This window comes from Thalassophryne amazonica, chromosome 18, assembly GCF_902500255.1.
Source record: "Thalassophryne amazonica chromosome 18, fThaAma1.1, whole genome shotgun sequence".
Classification (NCBI taxonomy): domain Eukaryota; kingdom Metazoa; phylum Chordata; class Actinopteri; order Batrachoidiformes; family Batrachoididae; genus Thalassophryne; species Thalassophryne amazonica.
In genome coordinates this window covers 23,391,395-23,417,493 of record NC_047120.1, presented here as the reverse complement: position 1 = coordinate 23,417,493, position 26,099 = coordinate 23,391,395, and the positions used below count along the sequence as shown (strand labels likewise).

General features: G+C 40.0%; 1 protein-coding gene across 2 annotated transcripts; it reads left to right on the top strand.

Annotated features, from left to right (window-relative positions):
• LOC117531435 (catechol O-methyltransferase domain-containing protein 1-like) lies at positions 1-20,936 on the top strand. 2 transcript variants are annotated; one of them, XM_034194539.1, is made up of 7 exons: positions 1-103; positions 10,094-10,215; positions 10,323-10,428; positions 10,602-10,720; positions 16,215-16,269; positions 18,105-18,238; positions 20,718-20,936. In XM_034194539.1, exons 2-7 carry the CDS (start codon positions 10,114-10,116, stop codon positions 20,871-20,873), a joined length of 672 nt encoding a protein of 223 aa, XP_034050430.1. In that variant the 5' UTR covers positions 1-103; positions 10,094-10,113; the 3' UTR covers positions 20,874-20,936. The 2 variants fall into 2 exon arrangements, with proteins under 2 accessions (XP_034050430.1, XP_034050429.1); XM_034194538.1 differs by lacking the exon at positions 1-103 and adding an exon at positions 444-599.
• The last annotated feature ends 5,163 nt before the right edge of the window (positions 20,937-26,099 follow it).

Below are 26,099 nucleotides of genomic sequence, written 5' to 3'. Positions count from 1 at the left end.
GTTTGTGTGGTTTATTCACAGTCTGTGGCTGCATGCTGCAGTAGGAGTTCTATCATCCACTTCCCGAGAAGAAGCTTCCTGCTTTAGGATCACGCTTATTTAGGTAAGTTTTCTGCTACACACTGAATTTTGTAAAACAGCTCATTCCTTCTCGCTGACATTTGTTGCATTCGCGTCAGGGATTATTTTAACTACTTAGAAGAACATAGAATCTTGAGCTTTAACTGACATCTTGATCTTGTGAAGGCAGTATGTGTCGGTTGTTGAGTTTTATAATCCAGCCTCTTTCATCTATTTGGCATTTGCAATCGTTGCACGGCATATTTTATATTTATTAGTAATTAGCATGTGAGAGCGTTGGGATTTCTGACACTCTGTGAACGCAGCAGCTGCCAAACAGCTCTGCTGTGGCGCTTCGCCTCTATTTGTGGTATTACGGTAAAGGCGTTAATGTGTTTTGTGGCACATTTGCGGAACAAAGTGATGATCCGGGTTTCCGATGCGGCTCTGTGTTGCGATGTCTTTCCGCCGTGTTTATAAAGATGTTGTAGCCGGAGTCGTCACACTGGGACTCGTGTTTGTCGGCGGCTATTTCTTTGGTAAGAATGAAGACTTTCAGACTCTGCTGTCAGTGACGTCACAAGGTGTTGTCGGTGCATGTTTTTCATATCCAGTCGGTTTGGGGTCAAAGTTCGGGTTGAGTTTAAATTATGCAACTTATATTTTTCCATCAGGTGTGAAAAAGTGATTAATCACGTGACAGCAGCCGGAAAAATTAAAAATATAAAAAATATTGTTCCAGAAGCCAAAATCAAATGAATTCTTCACATTAGAGTTGCACCAAACAATTTTTAAGTCAGTTTATCTGTTTATTTTTGCTTAATCTATCATTAATCAATATAACACTACAGTTAGTCAAATTAAAATGTATGTCATGTTTAAATATTCAATCATCTAAGCTATGAAACAAAACAAACAAACAAACAAAAATCTGAATGTATGCAACCGCTTCCGTTTTCACGTCAGCTGATGAACACGTGATTTGGCAGAGGTTTCACGCTGGGGGCCCCTCCTGACACAACAATACATTACACAGAGGATGTGCTGATCAACATGACAAAGTCTGCACTACTGCACATTATTCCCCAACAATAAAGCCCATTTTTAACTGGACATCTGTCTTTTAACAATAATAATAATAATTTCTACTTATTTAATTAGTGAAATGTACAGTCTTTGAACAGTTTTGTTGGTTTATGGTCGAACAGACGGGTTGTGATTTTAGCAGAAGTTACAGGTTTTGTCAGCACACCTAGTGAAATAATATCACATTTGGTAAATCTAAGCAATGTATCAGTGATGGCACCCACATCAATAACAGGGTGTAGTGGTTGGACTAAGGCATGCTGGGATATATTTAACCTAATCAAATCAAATCAATTTTATTTATATAGCGCCAAATCACAACAAACAGTTGCCCCAAGGCGCTTTATATTGTAAGGCAAAGCCATACAATAATTACGGAAAAACCCCAACGGTCAAAACGACCCCCTGTGAGCAAGCACTTGGCGACAGTGGGAAGGAAAAAACTCCCTTTTAACAGGAAGAAACCTCCAGCAGAACCAGGCTCAGGGAGGGGCAGTCTTCTGCTGGGACTGGTTGGGGCTGAGGGAGAGAATCAGGAAAAAGACATGCTGTGTAAGAGAGCAGAGATCAATCACTAATGATTAAATGCAGAGTGGTGCATACAGAGCAAAAAAGAGAAAGAAACACTCAGTGCATCATGGGAACCCCCCAGCAGTCTAAGTCTATAGCAGCATAACTAAGGGATGGTTCAGGGTCACCTGATCCAGCCCTAACTATAAGCTTTAGCAAAAAGGAAAGTTTTAAGCCTAATCTTAAAAGTAGAGAGGGTGTCTGTCTCCCTGATCCGAATTGGGAGCTGGTTCCACAGGAGAGGAGCCTGAAAGCTGAAGGCTCTGCCTCCCATTCTACTCTTAAAAACCCTAGGAACTACAAGTAAGCCTGCAGTCTGAGAGCGAAGCGCTCTATTGGGGTGATATGGTACTATGAGGTCCCTAAGATAAGATGGGACCTGATTATTCAAAACCTTATAAGTAAGAAGAAGAATTTTAAATTCTATTCTAGAATTAACAGGAAGCCAATGAAGAAAGACCAATATGGGTGAAATATGCTCTCTCCTTCTAGTCCCTGTCAGTACTCTAGCTGCAGCATTTTGAAATAACTGAAGGCTTTTCAGGGAACTTTTAGGACAACCTGATAATAATGAATTACAATAGTCCAGCCTAGAGGAAATAAATGCATGAATTAGTTTTCAGCATCACTCTGAGACAAGACCTTTCAAATTTTAGAGATATTGCGCAAATGCAAAAAAGCAGTCCTACATATTTGCTTAATATGTGCATTGAAGGACATATCCTGATCAAAAATGACTCCAAGATTTCTCACAGTATTACTAGAGGTCAGGGTAATGCCATCTAGAGTAAGGATCTGGTTAGACACCATGTTTCTAAGATTTGTGGGGCCAAGTACAATAACTTCAGTTTTTTCTGAGTTTAAAAGCAGGAAATTAGAGGTCATCCATGTCTTTATGTCTGTAAGACAATCCTGCAGTTTAGCTAATTGGTGTGTGTCCTCTGGCTTCATGGATAGATAAAGCTGGGTATCATCTGCGTAACAATGAAAATTTAAGCAATTCTGTCTAATACTACTGCCTAAGGGAAGCATGTATAAAGTGAATAAAATTGGTCCTAGCACAGAACCTTGTGGAACTCCATAATTAACCTTAGTCTGTGAAGAAGATTCCCCATTTACATGAACAAATTGTAATCTATTAGATAAATATGATTCAAACCACCGCAGCGCAGTGCCTTTAATACCTATGGCATGCTGTAATCTCTGTAATAAAATTTTATGGTCAACAGTATCAAAAGCAACACTGAGGTCTAACAGAACAAGCACAGAGATGAGTCCACTGTCTGAGGCCATAAGAAGATCATTTGTAACCTTCACTAATGCTGTTTCTGTACTATGATGAATTCTAAAACCTGACTGAAACTCTTCAAATAGACCATTCCTCTGCAGGTGATCAGTTAGCTGTTTTACAACTACCCTTTCAAGACTTTTTGAGAGAAAAGGAAGGTTGGAGATTGGCCTATAATTAGCTAAGATAGCTGGGTCAAGTGATGGCTTTTTAAGTAATGGTTTAATTACTGCCACCTTAAAAGCCTGTGGTACATAGCCAACTAATAAAGATAGATTGATCATATTTAAGATCGAAGCATTAATTAATGGTAGGGCTTCCTTGAGCAGCCTGGTAGAAATGGGGTCTAATAGACATGTTGATGGTTTGGAGGAAGTAACTAATGTCATCTATTTTCTTCTCAAAGTAATCTAAGAAATCTGAGAAGGCTAGAAACGGCAAGCGACTTACAGGATGTTGTCCGTGAAGTAAGTGTTGCCACCATGTTAAACGGGAACATTGAATAATGCTTGTTGTTTTTAATCAAATCAGAGTAGTAGGCCCGTTTTGTAGCCAATAGTGCATGTTTATAGTCTAGAATAGCATTGCACCATGCGAGTTGGAATACTTCTCATTTTAAACTACGCCATTTTTGCTCTAGACTTCTAGACTTGCAGTGCCCTTCAAAAGTACTGGTACACTTGGTATTTCACACATCAACATTTGTTTATGCTGTTTCAAATATAAAAAATACAACAAAAAAAAATCTAAAATGATCTTCTTTAAAGTAGACCTGCATTGAAATAAATGTGGTCAGATTTCAGAAAGAAATAGCTGATATGTATTTATAAGACCCTTGTGACTGCAGTAAAGTAAATCTGTAAGACCAAATTTGTAATTCAGCGGAGAAATCTTCGTTTAAAAATGACAAATTTGCAGCTAAAATTTAGCCCTCTGTGAAAACAGTTTGTACAGCCGTATCATTTCCATGACGTCAGGGACAAGACGACGCGCTCCCGCCTTCAGTCCGATCCCGCATTGAAATTGATTTTATCTGTTAGTAATGTTACTTATACACATCCTGGTTTCAACATCCAAAAGTAAGCTGCATTGAATGTGAGATACAGAGCTCGTTAACTGCTGATGCGGGCCACTCACACCGCCCGTGTCTGCTTTGCAGCCGGTGTTGTGTCAGATTCAGCGCACAACACCGGCATCACCTCTCTGTCTACTGAATGGAGCTGCAGCACACTTGGCACAAGTCCTGAGATTACGCTCACTGTTTTAATGCGAAGCGGCCGGTACACCTGTTACTGCAAGGACAGACTTCTTGCGGCAAAATCCACAGCACCGCACGTCTCGGCAATCGGAGCCCCAGAGCTCCATGGACGCTGAGAGAGGTTTATATATTTTTAATGACTGGGATTCTTTGCGGGTCTCGCCTCCATATCCCGCGATGGTACCGGAGGCGAAAGACAGTAGATTTTCATTGCGACACCACTCAATCAAACGGGCGTATGAAAAAGTCCCCCAAAATAATTTTCAAGCACAAATAAAAGAAATGTGTACTCACAAAACGTGCCGCAAGACAATATGAAGTTTTTAAAAAAGTAGATCCTTCCGTATAAGACAAGAAAAAGGTGCAGATGCAAACTGACGTAAATCCACAAATTACAATTGGCACAATGCATGCTGGGAGAGGGTCTTGTCCGTGATGTCTCGGCAGCGTCCATGATGAGAGGGACAATTTGCGGAGGGCTAAATGTTAGCTGTAAATTCGTCATTTTCAAATGAAGATTTCTCCGTTGAATGACAGATCTGGGCTTGCAGATTTACTTTACTACATTCAAAAGGATCTCATGTGTAAATGTAAGTCATTTTTTGTTCAAAAAATCTGACTGCATTTTTTTCAATGCAGGTCTCCTTTAAACTCAAACTGAAGGCAAATCTCTACAACTTGATATGAAATAATTAAAAATATAAAAGCCAAGATGATGGGTTTCATAAGTAATGGAAAGCTTTGGTATAATACCTGTAAATCAGTTTTATTGCAAGTTTTCTTCAGACAAGTCAGGGGATGGATACATGAACATTTCCAAGTCACTGAATATGTCTTGGACTTTCAGTGGCTGTAGCTTAGCATGGCGGACGAAGAGCTAATTCAGTCAGCACCATCTTTGCTGAAGGCAAAAGTTTGGGCGCATTTTGGATTTTATTATTTGCCGCATAAGAAGGAGCTTGACATGACTTATGCAGTGTGCAGAATCTGCAAAATGAAAGTCAAGTACTTCAGAAACACTTGAAATCCGCAAGCCCACATGCTACGCTATCACCCGGAGCTAAACGGAGTGGAGTAGCGGTCTCTGCCAACTACTGACCAGCACTTTACTAAACTGCCAGCCAACTTTGAACGAGCAAAGCAGATAAGTAAATTTACATCTAGAATCACTTGATTAACCTTGTAAAGCTGCATTTTCTTAAACATAAACATTTTTAAGTAATATAACTATTTCTCAGAGCTCTTTGAATCGAAAATCGATTCTGAATCGAATCGTCACCCCAAGAATCAGAATCGAACTGAATCGTGAGTTGTTGTACGATTCACATCCCTAGTGTCGAGTCACTTTCCCCGTATGAGATCACACCGCATTTGAGTTTAGACACACAACACCACCAACTTATGACAAAAGCTGATCTTTTATATGAAATGGTGTAAAAATTCCATGGATGAGTTTGTGGCTGGACAGACTTTCCTTTTCATTTGAATGGAAAAGTGTGTCCAGATCATTCAGCAGGATAACAACGGTCAAAATCAAAGATCATTCAGCAGAATTACAGGTCATCTGTCAAGATACAACCTCACTGAGACTGGATTAAAGGTCAACCTCAAGGTTCTCGGGCTGAATTTGAAGGAGTCCGTGTTCGGCCGTGGCAACACGTATGTCATGCGGGAAATCTTCATTTACTCTGCTAGAAAACTTAAGACCTTGGTTTGTCCTGAGTTTCTGTAAAGCCTGAGGTCCAGATTATCACTTTAGAACACTGTATGAATATTACAGCAGCAGAGATATTTCCAAACAGATCATGCCGGGGGTCATATGGGTTCCAGCTGGACCTCACGTGGTCAACAGGTGGTGGATAAACATCATTTTATCTGTATGTTTTGTTTTTTTTTTCCACCCGCTGAGGTAAGGTAAAGTTTTCAGTTTCTGCTCCTCCACACCTGAATGCTTGAGACCAAGAGTAAAACTGGTCTTTCCAGCCTCCTTTCATTTGAATCTCTAACGATATTTTGATTGGTCTGAAGCCAAAGAGCCGCTGGGTTCCCTTGTGCAAATTGTTTTCTCTGAAGCTCATCATTCCTAACTTTTTGTAGTGGTTCGATGGCAAAATAAGAGGTCCACTGTTTCACACATGATGAAATACTCAAGGAATGATGAGGAACAACTGGAGGGAGCAGCATAGTTTTTGTCTCAAAGTAATGGAAGCCGCTTACCTCCACATCCAGGAGCAAATGGTATTGTGAAAGTGAACACCCATGACCATAGGTAAGACTAGCAATGAAGATTGGCCAGTAGATCCAGAGCTTTGCCTTTTGGCTCAGCTCCCTTTTTGTCACAACAGTACAGTAGAGGGAATGCAACACCGTCCCTGCTGTGCCGATTCTCCGGCCAGTCTCATGTTCCAAGACCTCATTCCCTACCCGGAGTAGGCAATCCATCGGTTTCCTACTGAGAACCATGGCCTCAGATTTAGAGGGGCTGATCCTCATCCTCATCGAACCGATCCAGTGAGTGCTGGAGGTCACAGGCCAGTGAAGCCAACAGGACCACTAGGGCTGAAACGATTAGTCGAGTAACTCGAATAATTCAATTACAAAAAATGTTCGAGGCAAATTCTGTGCCCCGAAGCTTCGTTTAACGTTGTAGTACATATGCCAAGCCTGTGTGGCGCTGTAACATCCCCAGAAAAAAAAAAAAAAACAGAAGAAGACTAGAGCACGCGCATAAGCTAATCAACTTAGCACAAAAGCTACCGCTTTCAAATGCGGCACACAGAGTAAAATAAAGCCTTTTAGGAAAAAGAGGGTCCACGCTGATCATCTGAAATAGCTTACTGCGCATTTAAAGCGAAGCAGTGTGTTTGTCTGTTTTTAAAAAAAAACACTGTTTAATCCGCTGCCAGATCTACGTGGGGAGTGACTATTCTTCTGGTGGCCGTCTGCTGTTTCTCTCTGCCTGGTGTGAGCGGCTCAGCGCTCCCCTCACACCGGGCGAGTCACAGCTCCATCCCCAGCCACACAGACAAACAGTCTCTGAAAGAAGATCCTCTCAGCTTCTGTGTTTTGCTCAGACTCGCACTGACTGTTTCCTTTTTTAATTTTCCCTTTTTTGGGCAACACAACACTTCACAAACACGGTAATTTAAATAAAACAATAATAATAATAAGAAAAAGCGACTGCGAGGCTGCATGTTCAACTTCCAGCTCAAATGCACCTGCTGAATCGCAGAGAAAGTGATTAAAAAAAGTTCATGCAGGGAACACAAAACTTAAAAATGGTTATATTTTACAAGTTTGGGAAAACAAAAAAAAAACAGAGCCACATCCCATCACCATTTCAGCAAAATATCAACACTTTGGCCCGACTTTGGCTGAGCTCCTGACACCTGGAAAAATCTAAAACTTGTAAAGATGTGAAAAAATAAGTAATTACCCAAATTTCAAGTTTATTCGGTTCAGGGAAAAGAATTTTGCAACAAAACAAAATAAATAAAACTGTTTTCTCAGCCAGTCAACCCATGCAATGAAAGGGTGTAGGTAGGAGCACCTACCCCTTTTACATCAGCAACTTTTACTTATCACAACCAAACCAACAAAACAAACAAAGTGAGCAGAACAGCAAAACAGATAATAATCAATAAACTCAAATTCCTCATCATAGGCACACATTGCATAATCTTTCTGTCTGTCTACACAGTTGAGTGCAAACGTTTACATACCCTGTCGGAATTTTTGTTTTTCTTGGCAATTTTTTAGAGAATATGAATGATAACAAAAAAAACTTTTTTTTTCACTCATGGTTAGTGGTTGGGTGAAGCCATTTATTGTCAAACAACCAAGTTCACTCTTTTTAAATCATAATGACAACACAAACTACCCAAATGACCCTGATCCAAAGTTTACATACCCCTGTTCTTAATAACGTGTTGCCCCCTTTAACATCAACGACAGCTTGGAGTCTTTTGTGGTAGTTTGTGGACGAGGCTCTCTGATGGTAAAGCTGCCACTGAATATGTTTCGGACTTTATTTACATCAGTTACAAAGAAATACAAACAATATGGCACTTTATGGTAAATCTGCATGGGGTAGACCAGGGGTGGGCACTTAATTTTTACAACGGGCCACATAGGGAACCTGAATTATGTCAGAGGGCCACACCATCAATAACTCAGCTGTCTCCCATTACAATTTATTAGCTATTTAATAGCTTTTATAGGTAATTTTTATTATTGTAATAATATGTAAATATACCTAAATAAACCTCTCTAATGATTTGCAACACACAAGCTTGACATTTTTAATATATGTAATAATAATCACAGACCTCATGAGGGCCAGACAGAGACATGCAAAGGGCCGCGGTTTGCCCAGGTCTGGAGTAGACAGTTCTCAAAAACTGAGTAACTGTGCAAGAAGTAGAAGAGTGAGGAAAGCCACCAAGACACCCAGACAACCCAGAAGAAGTTAAAGGCTTATGTGGCTGTGATTGGAGAAATTATGCGTAGTGCAAGCTTTGCATTTTGTATCACCAGTTACCCATCTTCATGATGAAGTGGTATAGAGGAGGATTTTCTTAAAAAGAAGACCTGAACGTTTAGCTACAAATTGCCAGAAGGTACATCTGAGATGCAAGCCTGGGTTTGATCTGTTTTGGTGAAAGAAAATCCTTCTGTGCTCTACTCCACTATGAAGCTAAGAGCAGTGATGCAAAATGCAAAGCTTGCATTTTGTAAATATATTGTCAGTGAGAGTAGCTGAATGTGAAGTTATTCTTGAAAGCCTAGTGATTTTTGGATATAAATTTAAACTGTACATAATATTAATGAAATCCTCTGTCACTTTATGCTTATGCAGATTTAAAAGATCAATATGTATATCTCCACAAACAAATACTCGTTTGTTATACATCTGTAAAAAGAATTTCTCAATCCATTTTTGAAACTCTTCAATTTTAGATCCCGGAGTTCTGTATATGCAACTAATAATTAAATTTTTACCTTTTTCCATTCATTTGTTATGCATTCCAACAGATTTTCCACGGCCATTGTCAAATGATCTTTAATTTTGTATTTAAGCCTTTTGTCAACATTTTACCTATTCAAATTATTGAATTCATAACCTTCCAATTCGTAATTCCTGTCATCAACCTCTGCAAGCCAAGTTTCCGATATGGCAATTATACTAAAGGGATGACAAAATTGCTTTAAATAATCTTTGATATTCCCCAATTTTTTGTACATAGTCCTACTGTTAAAGTGGATTATTGATCATTTCCCATCATTTGAAATGCGGTTGTTGTATTGTTCATCTGTGTAATACTGACAATTACTATTTCTAAAAGAATTCCATATCCTGTATATGGTGCTCAGTATACTGAAAAGATTGTAATTCCTGCACAGAAATAAAATCAAAGGAATCAACTGTCATCATATAATAAAAAGAAAAGCACACAAACCAAAACCCAAAAACAAAAACAGTCAAATTAGGTCCCACTACATAATGTGAACACCCACATAATATGAAAGTCATTTTCCAGAATTGCTTATACCCAAACGCTTATTGAGTGTTGTTAGACGGAAAGGTGATGCAACACAGTGGTAAACATACAACTGTCCCAGCTTTTTTTTAAATGTGTTGCAGGCATCCAGTTCAAAAAGTTTATCAGTTTGAACATTAAATCTTGTCTTTGTGGTGTATTCAACTGAATATAGGTTGAAGAGGATTTGCAAATCATTGTATTTTGTTTTTATTTACATTTTACACAATGTCCCGACTTCATTGGAATTGGGGTTGTAAATGATGCTTTGCTGCTCATTGTTTCCCTCAGGGCGAAAGAAGTCTTCCAGAATGAGTATCTTCAAAAGTCACAGTGGAAAGGACAACCCGCTGCTGCAGTACGTCCTCAGTCACTCCCTGAGGGAGCATCCAGCCCTGAAAAAACTCCGACTGGTAAGACCGCCCTGGTACCCAGACTGTTTCTGTGCACTCGCATCTAATCATATTTCACATTCTAATTCATGGTCATAATGTAATTGTTTTCTGCTCGTTGCTTCCAGAGGACGATGGAAGATTCCCTTAACATCATGATGGTCGCCTGTGAACAGTCCCAGTTCATGGCCAATCTCATAAAACTGATCAATGCCAAAAAAGCAGTAGAGATCGGTAATGACATCACACTCATCTCTGTCACAGTTCAGATGACACACCCCTCTGCATGTTAGAGAGGACGTGGTCAAACTGAACCATGTTAGGAGCACAGGTCTGAAGGAAAGTGTCTTTTTCTGATTTGCACCAGTGTCCCAGCTGATTTCACGGTCTTCTGTTTGATGTTTCAGGTGTGTACACTGGTTACAACACTCTGAGCATTGCACTGGCTCTGCCTGATGACGGGGTCATCGTGGCGTGTGACATCAGCGAAGAGTTTACCAATATCGGCAAACCTTTCTGGAAAGAGGTGCAGCACACAATTATTATTAGAATATTTTTAACACACTTTCGAAACATGGCAGCGGGTGGGGGGGGGGTATTAAAGGTCTAAAATTTAACCAATGCAAATCCAAAATCGAGTTTTAAAGTAATAAATACGACTATGTTAATGCACAGACCCTTGAATTGATTCAAATATACTATGAACCGGTTGAGGGCTCGAATTTAACTTTACAAATAAGTGAATACGCTATCTCAGTATGCGCAATGAATCATGGGTACTCCCAAAGGTCATTTGTGATATAGTTGACCCAGAAGCAATAAGCCGCCAATGTTTTGATAGCGACGTAGAAATCGTCAACACAAAAAGTGATTTAAAACTTGCTTTAGGACCCGATTTTGGACAGGACAGATGAAATTTGTGTAAATTGATGACACGGGGATGAGTTTGGGTGCTTTTCAGCGATGGACAGTGATGAATTTAATAGCATTTTTTTGAAGAAACAAGGAAAAGAAAAGAGGAGTTGGTGGCACGAACATTCAAGAAAAGAACATGGCAATTTTGCCGGACTCGGAACAAGTTGTCCAACAAAACCAGGCAGATTATGAATCAGTACTTAGGGCCAATGACAGGGAAATGATACCACACCCCCTGAAGATTAACAAAGAAAAGTGGATGGGGAGAAGAACAGAGGGTGCCAGTAAACATCTACAATATATTAATTTATTTGAATGAAAAAGAAGCTATATTTGTTATAAAATCTTGCTAAAACAGTTGTTACAGTTTCTGCAGTATATTAATTTATTTGACTGAATAAGAAGCTATATTTGTCATAAAATCTTGCTAAAACAGTTGTTACGGTTTCTACAATATATTAATTTATTTGACTGTATAAGAAGTTATATTTGTTATAAAATCTTCATAAAACAGTTGTTACGGTTTCTGCATTATATTAATTTATTTGACTAAATAAGAAGCTATATTTGTTATAAAATCTTGCTAAAACAGTTGTTACGGTTTCTGCATTATATTAATTTATTTGACTGAATAAGAAGCTATATTTGTTATAAAATCTTGCTAAAACAGCTGTTACGGTTTCTACAATATATTAATTCATTTGACTGTATAAGAAGCCATGTTTGTTATCTAAAAGCAGTTTGCGTAAACAAACATTAGCATTCATGTTACCCGTAAACGGCGGTATCACAGCTCAATTAAATGTCGTATTTACGTAAATCAACAAAAACAACTTCAAGAAAACAGTTCTAATACGCTTCTATTACATATTACTGCTTCATTTCACAGAACAACACATGAAATTCGTCTAAAAACAATGATATAACGGGTGGTTTCGATTCTCGTCAGAAACATAAACAAATGATGGTGTTCATTTTTCCCAGAAACGGCGATCTCTGTGTGCGCTAATATGCTCCACTTTCAGTAAATTTACAACTAGTTCACATTAAATTTGCTAAGAATGGAAGCACAGACACCCAACCTTTGATATTTTAATACGACACAGATTTGAAGGAGTGTTCACAGTTCACTTTGTGACCTTTAAAAAACAAAATCGACACCATTGTTAGTTAGTTAGTTAGGTAGGTTGGTTGGTTGGTTGGTGGTATACCAGATAAATGTACCCGTCTGAGCTTTGTGTTGACGTCACAGTTGAATATTGTCACTGCAGTTCAGAACAGTTCTTCCTGAGGTGAAATCTCAATGTGGAAAAAATCTCATGCTCCAGTCAGTCAGGGGGATTATTTTTTGCTTTATGAGATTAAAAATAAAAATGTTGTGAACAAACATGTTAATGATACTGGGGGGAGGAGGTATTTAATTAAAGTATTCAACAAGAAAGGGTATAAAGATTAATTCAGTTGGTTTGTTTGTTGAATTAAATTGCTCACCGCTCATCCCAGTTTAACTTTATCTTAAACTGAAGCCTGGCATTAAAATAACTGAGCAGCCACATGTTCTACAAGCAACTAAAATAGAGAGAGAAATGATTTGTACTACAGATAAGAGACAGTTAATATTCCATGGATCTGTCAGCATTTATTCATACTAATATTGTAAGCAGTTGGTCATTAAGCGTGACCCCAGTGGTGAAAAATGAAGCAACATGAGTACAGCAGTGTGGCATTTGCAACACATGGGAATTTGTTCAGCAGTAATTTCTGCTTAATTGTAAAGTATTATATAGGAAATATACATTTTTTGTTCTCTAATGAAATGAGCGAGTTGGGAGGGGGGGTGTTGAAACACTGCAGGCAATGCATGCACGCTGCATCCTTGTTAGGGGCTGAGCCCCCCTAAAGATCTGATCCTAGATCCGCCCAGATCTGTAGACATCATGCTGGGCTTTCTATGAGTGACAAAGACATCACACACATGGAAAATATAAATACAATTTTTTTTTTCAACAATTGAAAAAGGTCCCAAGACTGCTATTGGGTTACAAGACATCAATTTCTGCTCTGTACTTTCATCGAACTCACACAGAACTTGTGTTATGCACAATTTCCCTAATCACAGACACAGAAACCGATAACCTCTTCAGGGTTGTCTTAGGTGTCTTGGTGTACTTCCCTCGATCGTCTCCTTGCACAGTTACTCAGTTTTTGGGTATTGACACCTCCAGACAGATTTACCATACAGAACCACACTGTTTGTGCTTCTTAAAAACTGAGGTAAATGAAGTCTAAGAAAACTGGACGTAAAAGTGACTGTTTACGAGGAGAGGTTTTGAGCCTGACCCAGAAAAAGTAGGACATGGTTCTCAATCTTTAGCATTCTGACGAACCAACATTTCTCATGGCGCCTTCACACATAACATGAGGTTGGGTGAATGAGGCCGAAACTGGTCGAGAAAAAAAAGAATTGGCAAACCTCGAAAAATTCCAGCCACTGTCGGGAGGGACAGATTGCGCTCACACAGCAGCAGAAGCAATTAAGTGTTGTACAAATGTACACAAATTGACAAAAATGTGTAAGGACAAAACAATCAGAGCACAGAACATTGTAAGAACAATGAATGTAGTGTTTAAATGTAAGACAATCATGTTACTGGTAATGATGTGTAATTGATGCCTGATGACTTGACATTCTGTGTTGGAAATGATGAGACAAATGGATTTCCTGTTGTCTGCTAAAACATTTAATTCCTGTTATGAAGAGCAGACAACACAAGAATTATTGTCCTTCTGTTCTTTCATGTTCATCAAACATGCCCATGGATGTAAACAAGGAATTCATGAATTGACATAATAAATTGATCCACTTATATCATGATCACATCAGCTGGCTCCACGTGTCCAGCACATGGCGTGCCGAAGGACACCGCGTCATGTGGACTATAACTCACGTGGTGGATGTGACATTTGGCCCCCCGGCAGTTCACAACATCAGACGGATATTTTCACATTAGGCAGCCTGGCTGATGGGGTCTGCAGTGCACACTGAGGTGCAGCTGAACACATTGTAAAGGTGATGTGTGTTTTTATTTTTATCCGAGGCCAACACATGGCCATCGGGTATTGCGAAGACCTGGCGTCCGTCTGTCTGTGTGTCTGTCTGTGTTCAGCATAAGTCCACTTCTTCTACCACAGTCTTCAAATTCACAGGGAACATTCTTGGGACACAGACCTTGGACATGTTCGAGATGGCTAACCTTGACCTATTTTAAGAGGTATTTTAAGACCTTAAAATATCACATTCTGTACCTACTTTTATGGCATAATCTCAGACGTTAGTGCTCGGGCGTGGTGATGTCGCTTCCTGCTATTGCTAGGTGCTAACATTGCTTCATTTTTTGGGGGGGGCCAGAAATAATACCTTTCTCATACATTATGGAAAAGCTAGCGAAAAATAAACACTTCTAAAACTGAAAATGCTGTTTGTAACGTGATAACACCTGTGGAAGGGTTTAAAAAACATTTAGTGAACATTAGCATAGTGATGTCACAGGTTGGTAGCAAAACTGTTTTGTTTTGTGTGTAAATATATCCTCTTATATATTATGTAAAAGCGAGCAAGAAATAAACACTTCTCAAACAGAAAATGGTGTTTTTAGAACCAAATAATACCTCTAAAGTGATTTAAAAGACATTTAGCAGACGTTAGCTTTGTTTAGTTTTGGAATGGCGGGGGTAACAGCCAATCAGAGTACAGTTGCACCATGACATCGTCTGGTTGCTAGCTGCAAACTCAGTTTTTGGAATCTAATAACTACTTAAACAACTGCAAATTATACAGAACACAATGCTTATATGGATGTGGGTATTTTAGCATTGCATTATTTATTTATTTATTTATTTTTCTATATCAGGAGAGCATGCCGACACGTGCATCACGGTGGTGTGGTGAGAGGTGATGTTCTTCATGATATGATATGCGTTCTCCAGCTGTGTGTTGTGATGACACAGCGGACATGACAGCCATGCAGAGCCTTCGCCACCTCAGCCGCACCTTACAATGTTCGATCATGGTGTGGGGGGAAGGGGGGACGACACACTCGCACACCATTTGTGTTGCTTGGGGGCAGACACAACACACTGACCACCCTTTGAGCTTTTGAACACCTGGACTGCAGCTCGAAAGTAGTCTGCCTGCTCTCTACTTTCGTGTTGGCTGTACGAATACCGTGAGTGGTGTTGGATGTTCATGGGTGGCAGCTGGACTCCAGTCGAGATTGGGTCGAATGAGTACGTGCACGCATTTACCCTCATTTGGCTGCTGGTGTGAAGACTGCCTCGATCGCGCCATTCTGCCAGGGTTTGACATGGCCACTGATTTTGTGCAGCCCCTCGGCTGCGGCGCGATTTGTCCAGCCTGCGTTTGACATGCCGTGCGAATCTTGCAAGCACGATCAGATGGCAGTGCGGCCTCATCTTGGCCGCCAGTAGAATGGATTTCTGACGCGAGCAACACGCAAATGTAAAGTGCATGTGCTGTGCCAGAATGGATGTGGCAACTGCTGTATAAGGCGTTCGAGGCGACTCCGAAATGTAACGCGTGGCATTCAAATCCTCGTTTGTGCGCCGTTTGGCCTCAGTCGTGTTTTGTGTGAAGGGGCCATTAAGGTTACACGATGAGTCAGAATTTTGGTGTAGAGATTCCTTTTCACTGTGAGTTTAAAGGGCATCATTTTAGAAATTTTAATGTAAAAAGCCTGAATGATTATTATTTTTATTTTTTTTAATCATTAAAAAAAAATCAAACATGGAAAAGCTCAGGGGTGCACAAACTTTTTCACATCACTGTTATCCCATGAATCTGTTACATGCTCCTTTTACACATAATCTTGTAATTAGGAGATATTGGAATATTTTGAACAGGCGCGATGTGCATCTGCATAATATGTAAAACTACACACTACACCATACAGATTTTGAATATGGGAAACAGCACAACCGAGCTATTTCTGGTGTTTATATAACAAACTCCAAAATAAATATTGTTCATGACAAAGAAATCCGATACCAGACGTTTGTAATTTATTCCTTCCTTTTCTTGTTTGCAGGCTGGAGTTGAACAGAAAATTGATCTCCGCATTCAGCCAGCACTGCAGACTTTAGGTATGATCATACAGTTATTTTATACACTGGACAGAAGTTTGATCTGCATCCAGGACTGGAGGTGGTCCTCTGCAGAGAATTCCTTGTTTGGGTGGGGTGGGGGGGGTGACAGGATTGATACAGTCGCTGTACAATAACTTGCAAAGCCCGACGCTGGACAAGATCTTTAGTTTCATACATTTTGTGTACGGTTGTGATGTTGGACCAGTGACCGAAGGAGATGATTGGATGTCTTTGGTACGAGACACGTTGGGTAGGAATGCATTATGTATTTAAAGACAAAAAAGTTGGGAGTTTTTTTGTATTTTAGATTAATTAGCACTTTCTCATTTCTTTTTAAATCTTGCATTTCTACTCTTACTCCAGTAATTTTTTTTCAGCCAATAATCTACTTTTTACTTTAGGTCATTTGCCATACGGCTTTGTTACTGCTCCAAACTGATATGAGACAGCGTGTAGAGCAGCTGCAAGTCCTGAGCTGTTGCAAGCAGTTTGGTTAGGGTTAGAGAACAATAATGAATGAGAACAACCACCTGGTTTTGGATTATGACTGATGTCACACAGAACAAGAAGCAGCTAGCGACAATCCCTGGCTACATCTGAACACAGTTTTTAATCCAAAATCTACACAAAAAAAAAAACTGTTACACAGTAGAGATAATCTGCTTTTTCAAAACTCGTTTTTCACCCTCCCTGAAGCAGGTGAAGGCCAAGGTGACGGCAGACTGATATTCTCTTTTACAAAGAGCTAAACCAAATAACTTACTTACCGAGAATCATGGCTGCCATTTATGACTGATCACTTAAAACCCTTTCTGCCGCCATTTTGTTTTTAATGCATCTTGTGGATTTGGAGCGCACAGTTCACCCCGCTGAATCTCTGAAGTGCAATGAAAAAGGGAATATGCATGCACATGCTGACAGCAGATGTCGTGGCGTTTTCTGCAATTTTTCAGATCGTCCGCAAATCAGCAGTGCAAAAAAACATTCCACCAGAAATGCATGTTCCTGGTTTAATTATTGTGACACAAGTACAAAGTACTTTGTTGCACCACAGCCAGTGTGTGCATGCTCCTACATTGGGATGAGGTGCACATAAATGTTTTAACTTTTGCTTTGCTGAAGTGGTAATAATCCAAACTGGAGTCTGTGAATGTAATTGCTACTGATGCAGGCGGTAGCGGCAGGAGTTTAGAATTTTCATGGGACCACAGCAAGAAGACAACCCAGACCAACAGCTGAAGAAAATAAGTTGCACTTGGAGTAATTTATTAACTTTGTACTTTTTGACTTTTACTTGAGTAATTTTTTTGGTACTTTTACTTGAGTATAGATGTTACTACATCTCTTTGGATGATCCTTGGGTATCGCTGGAGTGACTTGATGAGGTATATCACTTGCACTGTGAGGGAGTGTCGGCTACAGCATTTTGGCCTTGTGTCACATTTCTCTCTGCCTCGTTGTTGAGGACCCCAGTAACTAGCTGTGCCGAATAGATGGTTTCTTTCAAGAAGTGGGGATGGACCGGTTGTCTGCCTGCATGGTTGCCATCCAGGATTGAAGACCATTCCATAGTGTGCTGAATTTGGTAGCACGCGGCAAATGTGCATGCTTCCAGACTTTACCTGATCCCACAATAATCAGTGTTCAGTACTTACAGCTGCTTGTTTGAAAATACAGTTAACGTGCCGAAAACACACTCATGATATTTGCTTTTTTTTCCATGAAATTATGCAGCCTTAATTTCTGTTTTTCTCAGAATTGTGCAGTAAAGTATGCTTGTAAGTCCTCCTGAAATTAACGTTGCGTTGTCATTTCCCTCGCGTTGCTTTCAGATGACCTCCTGGCTGCTGGTGAGGCCCAAACATTTGACTTTGTTTTCATCGATGCCGACAAAACTAATTATGAGAACTACTACGAGAAGTCTCTCCAGCTGCTGAGAAAAGGAGGCATCATTGCTATTGACAACGTAAGTGCCTTCATCACGACAAGTCTTGGGCTCTGTGCTGTTGATCTCTAGACTGTACCAAGTGAGTGGATCCAACTCTGCTTTACATGATGTGTGTTCTGAGCACAAAGTCAGGCACAGGATGAAAAGCGGTGGGATTTAATCTCCATATTAATTAGGCCCACTGACGGCATGAGGAATGCTGGATGACCCCTGCCTGTGGTGCAAACGCCTGCGTGGACTTCTCATCAAATGCATCTTCTTTTCTTTTGTAATGTTGTGTTGTTTGATTTGCTGTTTTCTGTTTCTTCAGCTTTGTAAAACTTTTAAAATCCTTCTAACTGCTAGAATGGCCTAAGCTGTGGGTCACCCCTTTGAGTCTGGTCTGCTTGAGGTTTCTTCCTCAATATCATCAGAGGGAGTTTTTCTTTACCACTGTCGCCTGTGTGCTTGTTCTAAGGGTTGGTAAGGTTAGACCTTACGTGTATGAAGCACCTTGAGGCAACTTTGTTGTGATTTGGCGCTATATAAATGAAAATAAGTTGAAAATTGTCACAGATTGCACAAAAGAGGGTAATTTACAGGAGCACTACTCATCCACCAAAGCTCCCTGAGGTGAAGCAGATGGGGGAGGAGGGGGTGTCAAATATGTCAGCAGCAGGACAACAACTACACAGCAGGGGTGAAAGTAGGCCGGTGTTGCAGACCGAACGGTCCCCCCTGCCTTCACTGCACGTGTCATTAGCCGCGGTTCACCGATCAACACCTCGTTTCTGCTTCAAACTGCACTCCAGTCATCATCTATCTCAGCGACAGATATCTAAATTTTTTTGTACAAAAATAACTTCCACATAAATTCAGCATTATTTCATCATAATAGATGGATGAAGCAATCAGAGCACCGTGGCTAAACAAGCGGCTAGCTGATGCGTTCACTGGAATTTCGCAGAATTTTGCAGAGTTTCTGCTTAAAACGGCCTCGCTTCTGCTTAAAACTGACTTTTGAATGATTTCAGAGGTTTTACCTTTATCATTTGATGGTTAATAATCCCATTAATCCATTTGATCGCTTTGGATGAAGAGACGCTGTCTCAGACGAGCTGCTGAGCTCCGAAATGATGCATTCACAGTGAAGCAAGGCGGACCGATTTTTAGGGGGCGACCATTTGGTCTGTGACACCGGAACGCTGTACTGGGAAGAGATGAGCAGTCCTCTGTAGCCGGAACACTGTACCGGTGTCACGGTCTCAGCACTCCCCTCATCTGAGATGCAGTGGCAAAACACAGAATCTACAGATACACTTAGATCTCAAATCCAAACATGAAAAATACAGTAACTTCATTGAAATCTATCTTTGATGAGTTGAAAACTCCCAAATAGTATGCTTCACAGATAACAGGTGATCAGAGAAAGGGGAGCTGCCAGACCAGCCGGATGTTCATGTACTGACCCACTGACTGGGGGAGCACTGAGACTGCGGCAGCTCTCTATGGTCTTTTTTTTTTTTTTTTCTCATTTTTCTCTCTTATTTACAAGTTTATTGCTACACAAGCATTTTGAAAAAGGTGATCGAAATGAGCAGACTTTTTAAAGTATAACAAGTGTCCCGACGAGATGAGCTCCACCGTGCAACAGCTCTCTCTACCCTGGACTTGACACTTTTTTTTTTATTATTTATTTACACAAACAAAAAGCGACACAGAAACCTTACAGAGGATAACAAACAGCAAAAACAACATACTCAACTCAACCTTTATTTCTAAAGCACGTTTAAAATTACAGCAGTCAACCAAAGTGCTGTACATAATTTAAAAAAAAAAAGGGCACCAAGTTACCCCAATCGTAAATAAATGAGTGAAAAATAATAAAATTACAACAGGCAATAAAACAGACAAAAGACAAAGTAAAATAAAGAGTAAAAAGTAGTAGGAAATAATTTAATTTGATTTAATTTTGTTTTATTGTATTTATAGCGCCACCATACTCAATAACGGGTCAATTAAAAAAATTCAAGGCTAGGGGGAATTATTTTGTAAAAAATGTGGGAAAAAAAACACCTTTCCAAAGGTACACACATCATGCAAATGTAACAGACAGCAAACTGGAGCAAAGACAGAATCATACAGTTTGGCCAGTGCTGCCTTTGTGTTCCCTGCCTGTAACCAGGACAAGACAACCCAAAAATATATGATAAAGACTAGATTTAATCATGATTTTGTGTATTTTCCATTATGGATTCTCCCCCCAAGGAATTCTTTGTTTTTAGTGAGGGACCAGATGGCTGTGACTGCACGTCCCTGTGTGTACAAGCAGAGAAGGTCGTGAACCCGTCTGTGTCAGGCGTGCCGTATAAACAGCACAAAAACTCTGTGCTGGATTTCAGACCATGTGTTTGCTGCTCTGTGGTGCAGTGACTGTCTGCTGCCTCATGGTGGCAGTGCACCAACACCGTGCACTCAGCATTGATGTGGACTGATGTTTGTATGTGTGACCCTGCAGGTGCTGTGGGGCGGGCTTGTGTTGGACACCCAAACTAACAACGACGTGGACACCGTGGCCATTGACAGACTCAACAAGAAGCTGCACCGGGACACCAGGATCAGCCTGAGCATGCTGACTGTGGGGGACGGACTCACGCTGGCTGTCAAACTGTAGATCGGCGATGAGTGGGTGGATATTGTAGAGGTAGACGTAATCGGCAAGGCCTGTATGTCGTACGAAAAGAAACTAACTTTGTTACGTCACACATCATAACAACCTCATGATGGTTATTTTACATTCGGTCTATACGATATATAGACCGTATAGTGTTGGTGTAAAAGCACCAAGAAATTTTGATTATATAATTTCATATAAATTCAATTTCTGAGTAAATAGTTTTCGTCTGTGTGTCATTATTTAACAGGGTCATATTACACACCTTTATCTTAAAATCTAACTAAAGTTGAAGCCAAATAATACCTCATATGCACTGAAGTGATGCATCTTTTTAAAAAAACCAGGGAGGAATTAAGAGAGTAGTGACCTGAGTCCAAAAGAAATGGTCATGTGCCATCTTGGGTTAAAAATAGCGTTTGCTGTTAATCTATCTACATGTAAATCCAGCAACTTTATTTATTCATTGAAAATGACGGTTTGTTGTGCATTTGGAGGCACAAATAGACACAACAAGGGCTTCAAGATGTACAGATTCCCGTCAGATCCGAACAGAAGAAACATTTGGGAAAATAAAGTCAGCTGTGTGGGATGGAAGTGACTTCATCATCAAAGTTTTGAGTTAAATTTATTGTTCAGTCTCATGTACAGTAAATCTCACCTAAACCATCATCGTATAATCGTATATTCATTCACAGTCACCAGACAAAAAGAGTCCCAATGATTTTGTATTGTTTTCCATGTGATAAACACCGTACATAACAGATTTTTTTTTTGCTCACATAGGATAAAATGTCCCGTCCGATCGCAATGTATTTCCATTTAACCCCTCGCATGTGGAACCGGAGTCATTTCTGTGATTAAAAGCCCAACCTTTTATTTTTCCACACAGTGTTCAGTCTCTGACCTGCAGTCTGATGTACACTCATTCACAGCAAAAGGCTGTGATTTGACACTTTTCTGCTTTCACTCCATCTCCCATCATATGTTAATAGTTTACATTTCAGGATCACATACGTTTGGCAGAAAAGTCCTCAAATTTACAACACGGAGTCTGAAAGAGGAAATTGTCCAGCTTACCTTTGAATTGGAGGTGATGACTGTAGAAAGAAAAGCTTGTTGAGGGACAAATTAGTCCAGATACATATTAGACCATAGAAGACTCCATTAAATTTTGCAGGTGATCCGAATCCCGATTCTGGATCAAGATTCAATTTATATACAACAGTGTTCAGAATAATAGTAGTGCTATGTGACTAAAAAGATTAATCCAGGTTTTGAGTATATTTCTTATTGTTACATGGGAAACAATGTACCAGTAGATTCTCACAAATCCAACAAGACCAAGCATTCATGATAGACACACTCTTAAGGCTATGAAATTGGGCTATTAGTAAAAAAAAAGTAGAAAAGGGGGTGTTCACAATAATAGTAGTGTGGCATTTAGTCAGTGAGTTCGTCAATTTTGTGGAACAAACGGGCGTGAATCAGGTGTCCCCTATTTAAGTATGAAGCCAGCACCTGTTGAACACGCTTTTCTCTTTGAAAGCCTGAGGAAAATGGAACGTTCAAGACATTGTCCAGAAGAACAGCGTAGTTTGATTAAAAAGTTGATTGGAGAGGGGAAAACTTACACGCAGATGCAAAACATTATAAGCTGTTCATCTACAATGATCTCCAATGCTTTAAAATGGACAAAAAAAAAAAAAGACACGTGGAAGAAAACGGAAAACAACCATCAAAATGGATAGAAGAATAACCAGAATGGCAAAGACTCACCCATTGATCAGCTCCAGGATGATCAAAGACAGTCTGGAGTTACCTGTAAGTGCTGTGACAATTAGAAGACGCCTGTGTGAAGCTAATTTATTTGCAAGAATCTCCTGCAAAGTCCCTCTGTTAAATAAAAGACGTGCAGAAGGGGGTTACAATTTGCCGAAGAACACATCAACTGGCCTAAAGAGAAATGGAGGAATATTTTGTGGACTGATGAGAATCCGGATCCAGGCAAAGTCCAGGTCACAAAGTGAATCACATATCTTTTATTTTGAGTCCTTGTCAACCCTTGGCAGATGTCGCAATCGCCGATTGCTCGTTATGTCTGCCAAGTACGTCATAAAATCATTGGCGTTTATTTGTCTGTTAGCAGGATTACATCAAAACTACTACACAGATTTTCCCCAGAGATAGATATTAGGCCATGGAAGACCCCATTAAATTTTGGAGGTGATCCGGATCCGAATTCTGGATCAAATTTCACTTTATATAGGCTTTGAAGGATTACTGTTAGCAGGATTATGTCAAAACTACTGCACAGGTTTTTATGAAATTTTCAACACAGATGCATATTAGTGCATTGAAGACTCCATTCAATTTTGGAGGTGAGTCGAATCCAGATTCTGGATCAAGATTTCACTTTATATATGCTTTTAAGGATTACATCAAACATACTTCATGGATTCTCACTAAATTTGCACCACAGATAGATATTAGGGTGTGGAAGACCACTGAATTTTGGAGGTGATCTGGATCAAGGTTTTCCTTTAAATAGGTTTAGAAGGATTACGTCAAAACTTACTCCATGGATTCTCACCAAATTTGCACCACAGATAGATATTGGGGTGTGGAAGACGCCACTGAATTTTGGAGGTGATCCGGATCTAGATTGGCGGACGTCAGAAATCTGATTGCTCTTGTTTGAAATGCACCTGTATGTGGTGAAGGTGTTGTTGAACTTCTCGAGACATTTACTGATGTCAACAGTGACATTTATGGCTCTGGATCCTTTCTTTGAGATCAAGTGATGCTTTGTGGATTGAGGTGTTCGGTGATGCCGATGTCTTTGTTGAATGAAGGTCCAAGGCTTTAGGGTCGTGGTGCTTCCTGTCTTACTGCATGGTTGAGACCTTGAGCCTAACCAGTGACCTAACGAGACAATTGGATGTCTTTTGAACCAGGTCTCTTTGGAGGATCCTTGGGTACTGCTGGATTGACTTTGTGGCACACAAGCAGTTTGGATTGGACGAGTATCATTTGCATCATGAGGGAACGTCAGCTATGACATTTCATCTCTGGACGTGATCAGCCTCACGGCCACTTGAGGTCGGCTCCAGAAACGAGTCACTCTTTGTGTTGCACATTTTTTGCGGGTTGGGTTGACTTATTTTGTCAGTAAATGCTATGCTACATTCACCTGCTGGTTGTATGTGGCAGATGTTACTCTGATGTTTCATTGTTGTCATGAGAATTGCTCTCCTCATGCCCAAAAGTGTTTCTTTGTGGAGACATGCAGAGACATACTGTTTTTATTCATGTAAACTGGCATAATTTAGTTTTCCAGCAACCACAACCACTAGAGCTTCCTATATTAAAAATGTAACAATGTGCAAAAACAATAGTATCTTTCAATTAAATGAATTAGTACTTTTAACACAAACACAAAAATAACTAATTAAAAATAAAGTTTTTCTATCCCCTTTTTAAAATTTTAAACTACAATGCATCGTACCCCATTTGTGGTGTAATTTAGTGAAGCCATGACACCTCATGAAGCATTTTTTTGTTTTTCTGAGACCACAAGATGGCATGTGATAAAAAAGTTTAAAGCACAATGCACCTGTTTCCTTCCTAGGTTTAAAAAAAAACTGCAGTCTAGTGAGCTAAAAAAAAAAAAAAAAAAAAAAGCCAAATCCATCACTCAGCCTCATTTGGCCACTAGCATAACGGTGATGGAAGGTCGGTATAAACCAGTCATAAGGAGGGCTGTGAATAGCGTCTACTGGTGCTACAGGCAGAAACTAAGTTGAAATTCGATCTCTAAATTTACGATTGTTAAATTTGCATGAGAGACACAAAGTCTGCCCTTTTGCTCATGTACAAAAGTCTGAAAGAAGTCCACTCATCACACTCTGAAGTGAGCTCCCACCCACTCCGCTTACTCAAATTCAGGGTCACGGGGGGGCTGGAGCCTATCCCAGCAGTCATAGAGCATGAGGCAGGGTGCACCCTGGACAGGAGACCGGTCTGTCGCAGGGCCACATATAGACAAAAACAGTCACATTTGCACGCACGTCTATGGACAATTTAAAGTTTCCAAATCACATAACCTGCGTGTCTTTGGATGGTGAGAGAAAGCCGGAGCACCCAGGGGGAACCCCCGCAAATACATGGAGAAGATGAAAACTCCACACAGAAAGGCCACAGGTGGGAATCGATTCTATGACCTTCTTGCTATCAGGCACCGTGCTGCCCGAGCTCCCATTCAATATAACATAAAACCTAAGTAAACCAGAGATCGGGAGGTCTGAATAGCATGGAGTCTACTCGCACTACGGGTGAGAACTGATTTGAAATTCTATCACCAAACTGGCACTCATTTTGAAAATAAAGACAAACTACTACTACTACACACTACTTGCCAGTTCGTCGCAATGATAGCCATGTGTGGCCTCATGAAGCATGTTTTTTCTGAGCCCACTAGATGGCAGTATCTTATAAAAAAAAATCATCACACAATGGACTTTAATTTCCAGAGTTGCTTTGGGAAAGTTATCCAAAAGTCAATCATTTGGATGGTCAAGAAAATTGGGGTCAAATGTCAGATTGCCACTGGCGTCATTCTCAATTCCTACAAACTTTATGGTATGCACACGTCACAATTTTGTTTGCACAGACCTCTCCAATGCTTTTTGTTAACTAGCTTAAATATCTAACACACAATTGTACTTTGAAGCAATGAATGAAACGATGAAACTGCACTCCGATTTCAGCTCTTTAATGTCAGGAACGATATGGAGACGTCATATGGCTTTGCACGTATCTTTAAATACATCTTTACCTTGATGAGTGGATTTAAAGTTGCCTCTAGCTCCATTTAGAATTGCTACGCTTCGATCATGACGTGATGATCAACGCCATCACAACCAACCAGTCTGTTACAAGTTTATGTTTCTCTCTCACTGAAATGTAGAAACCTAAAATTCACAAAGCACAGAAAAAGCACATCGTTTCAAACCAATACATTGTTATAAGCAACTGTAAACCTATTTTTCCATGTGCATGTTGCTGTTAACTTTGTATGTGGAATACAAAAATACCCACTGGCAGTTACAAAATGAAATAAATAGAAATAAATACAAATTTAAGGATCCTTCAACTACAAGCAGTATTTTTTTATGACGCATTCATACATTTAGTCAACAATAAGCAGGACATATTTGGGGCATT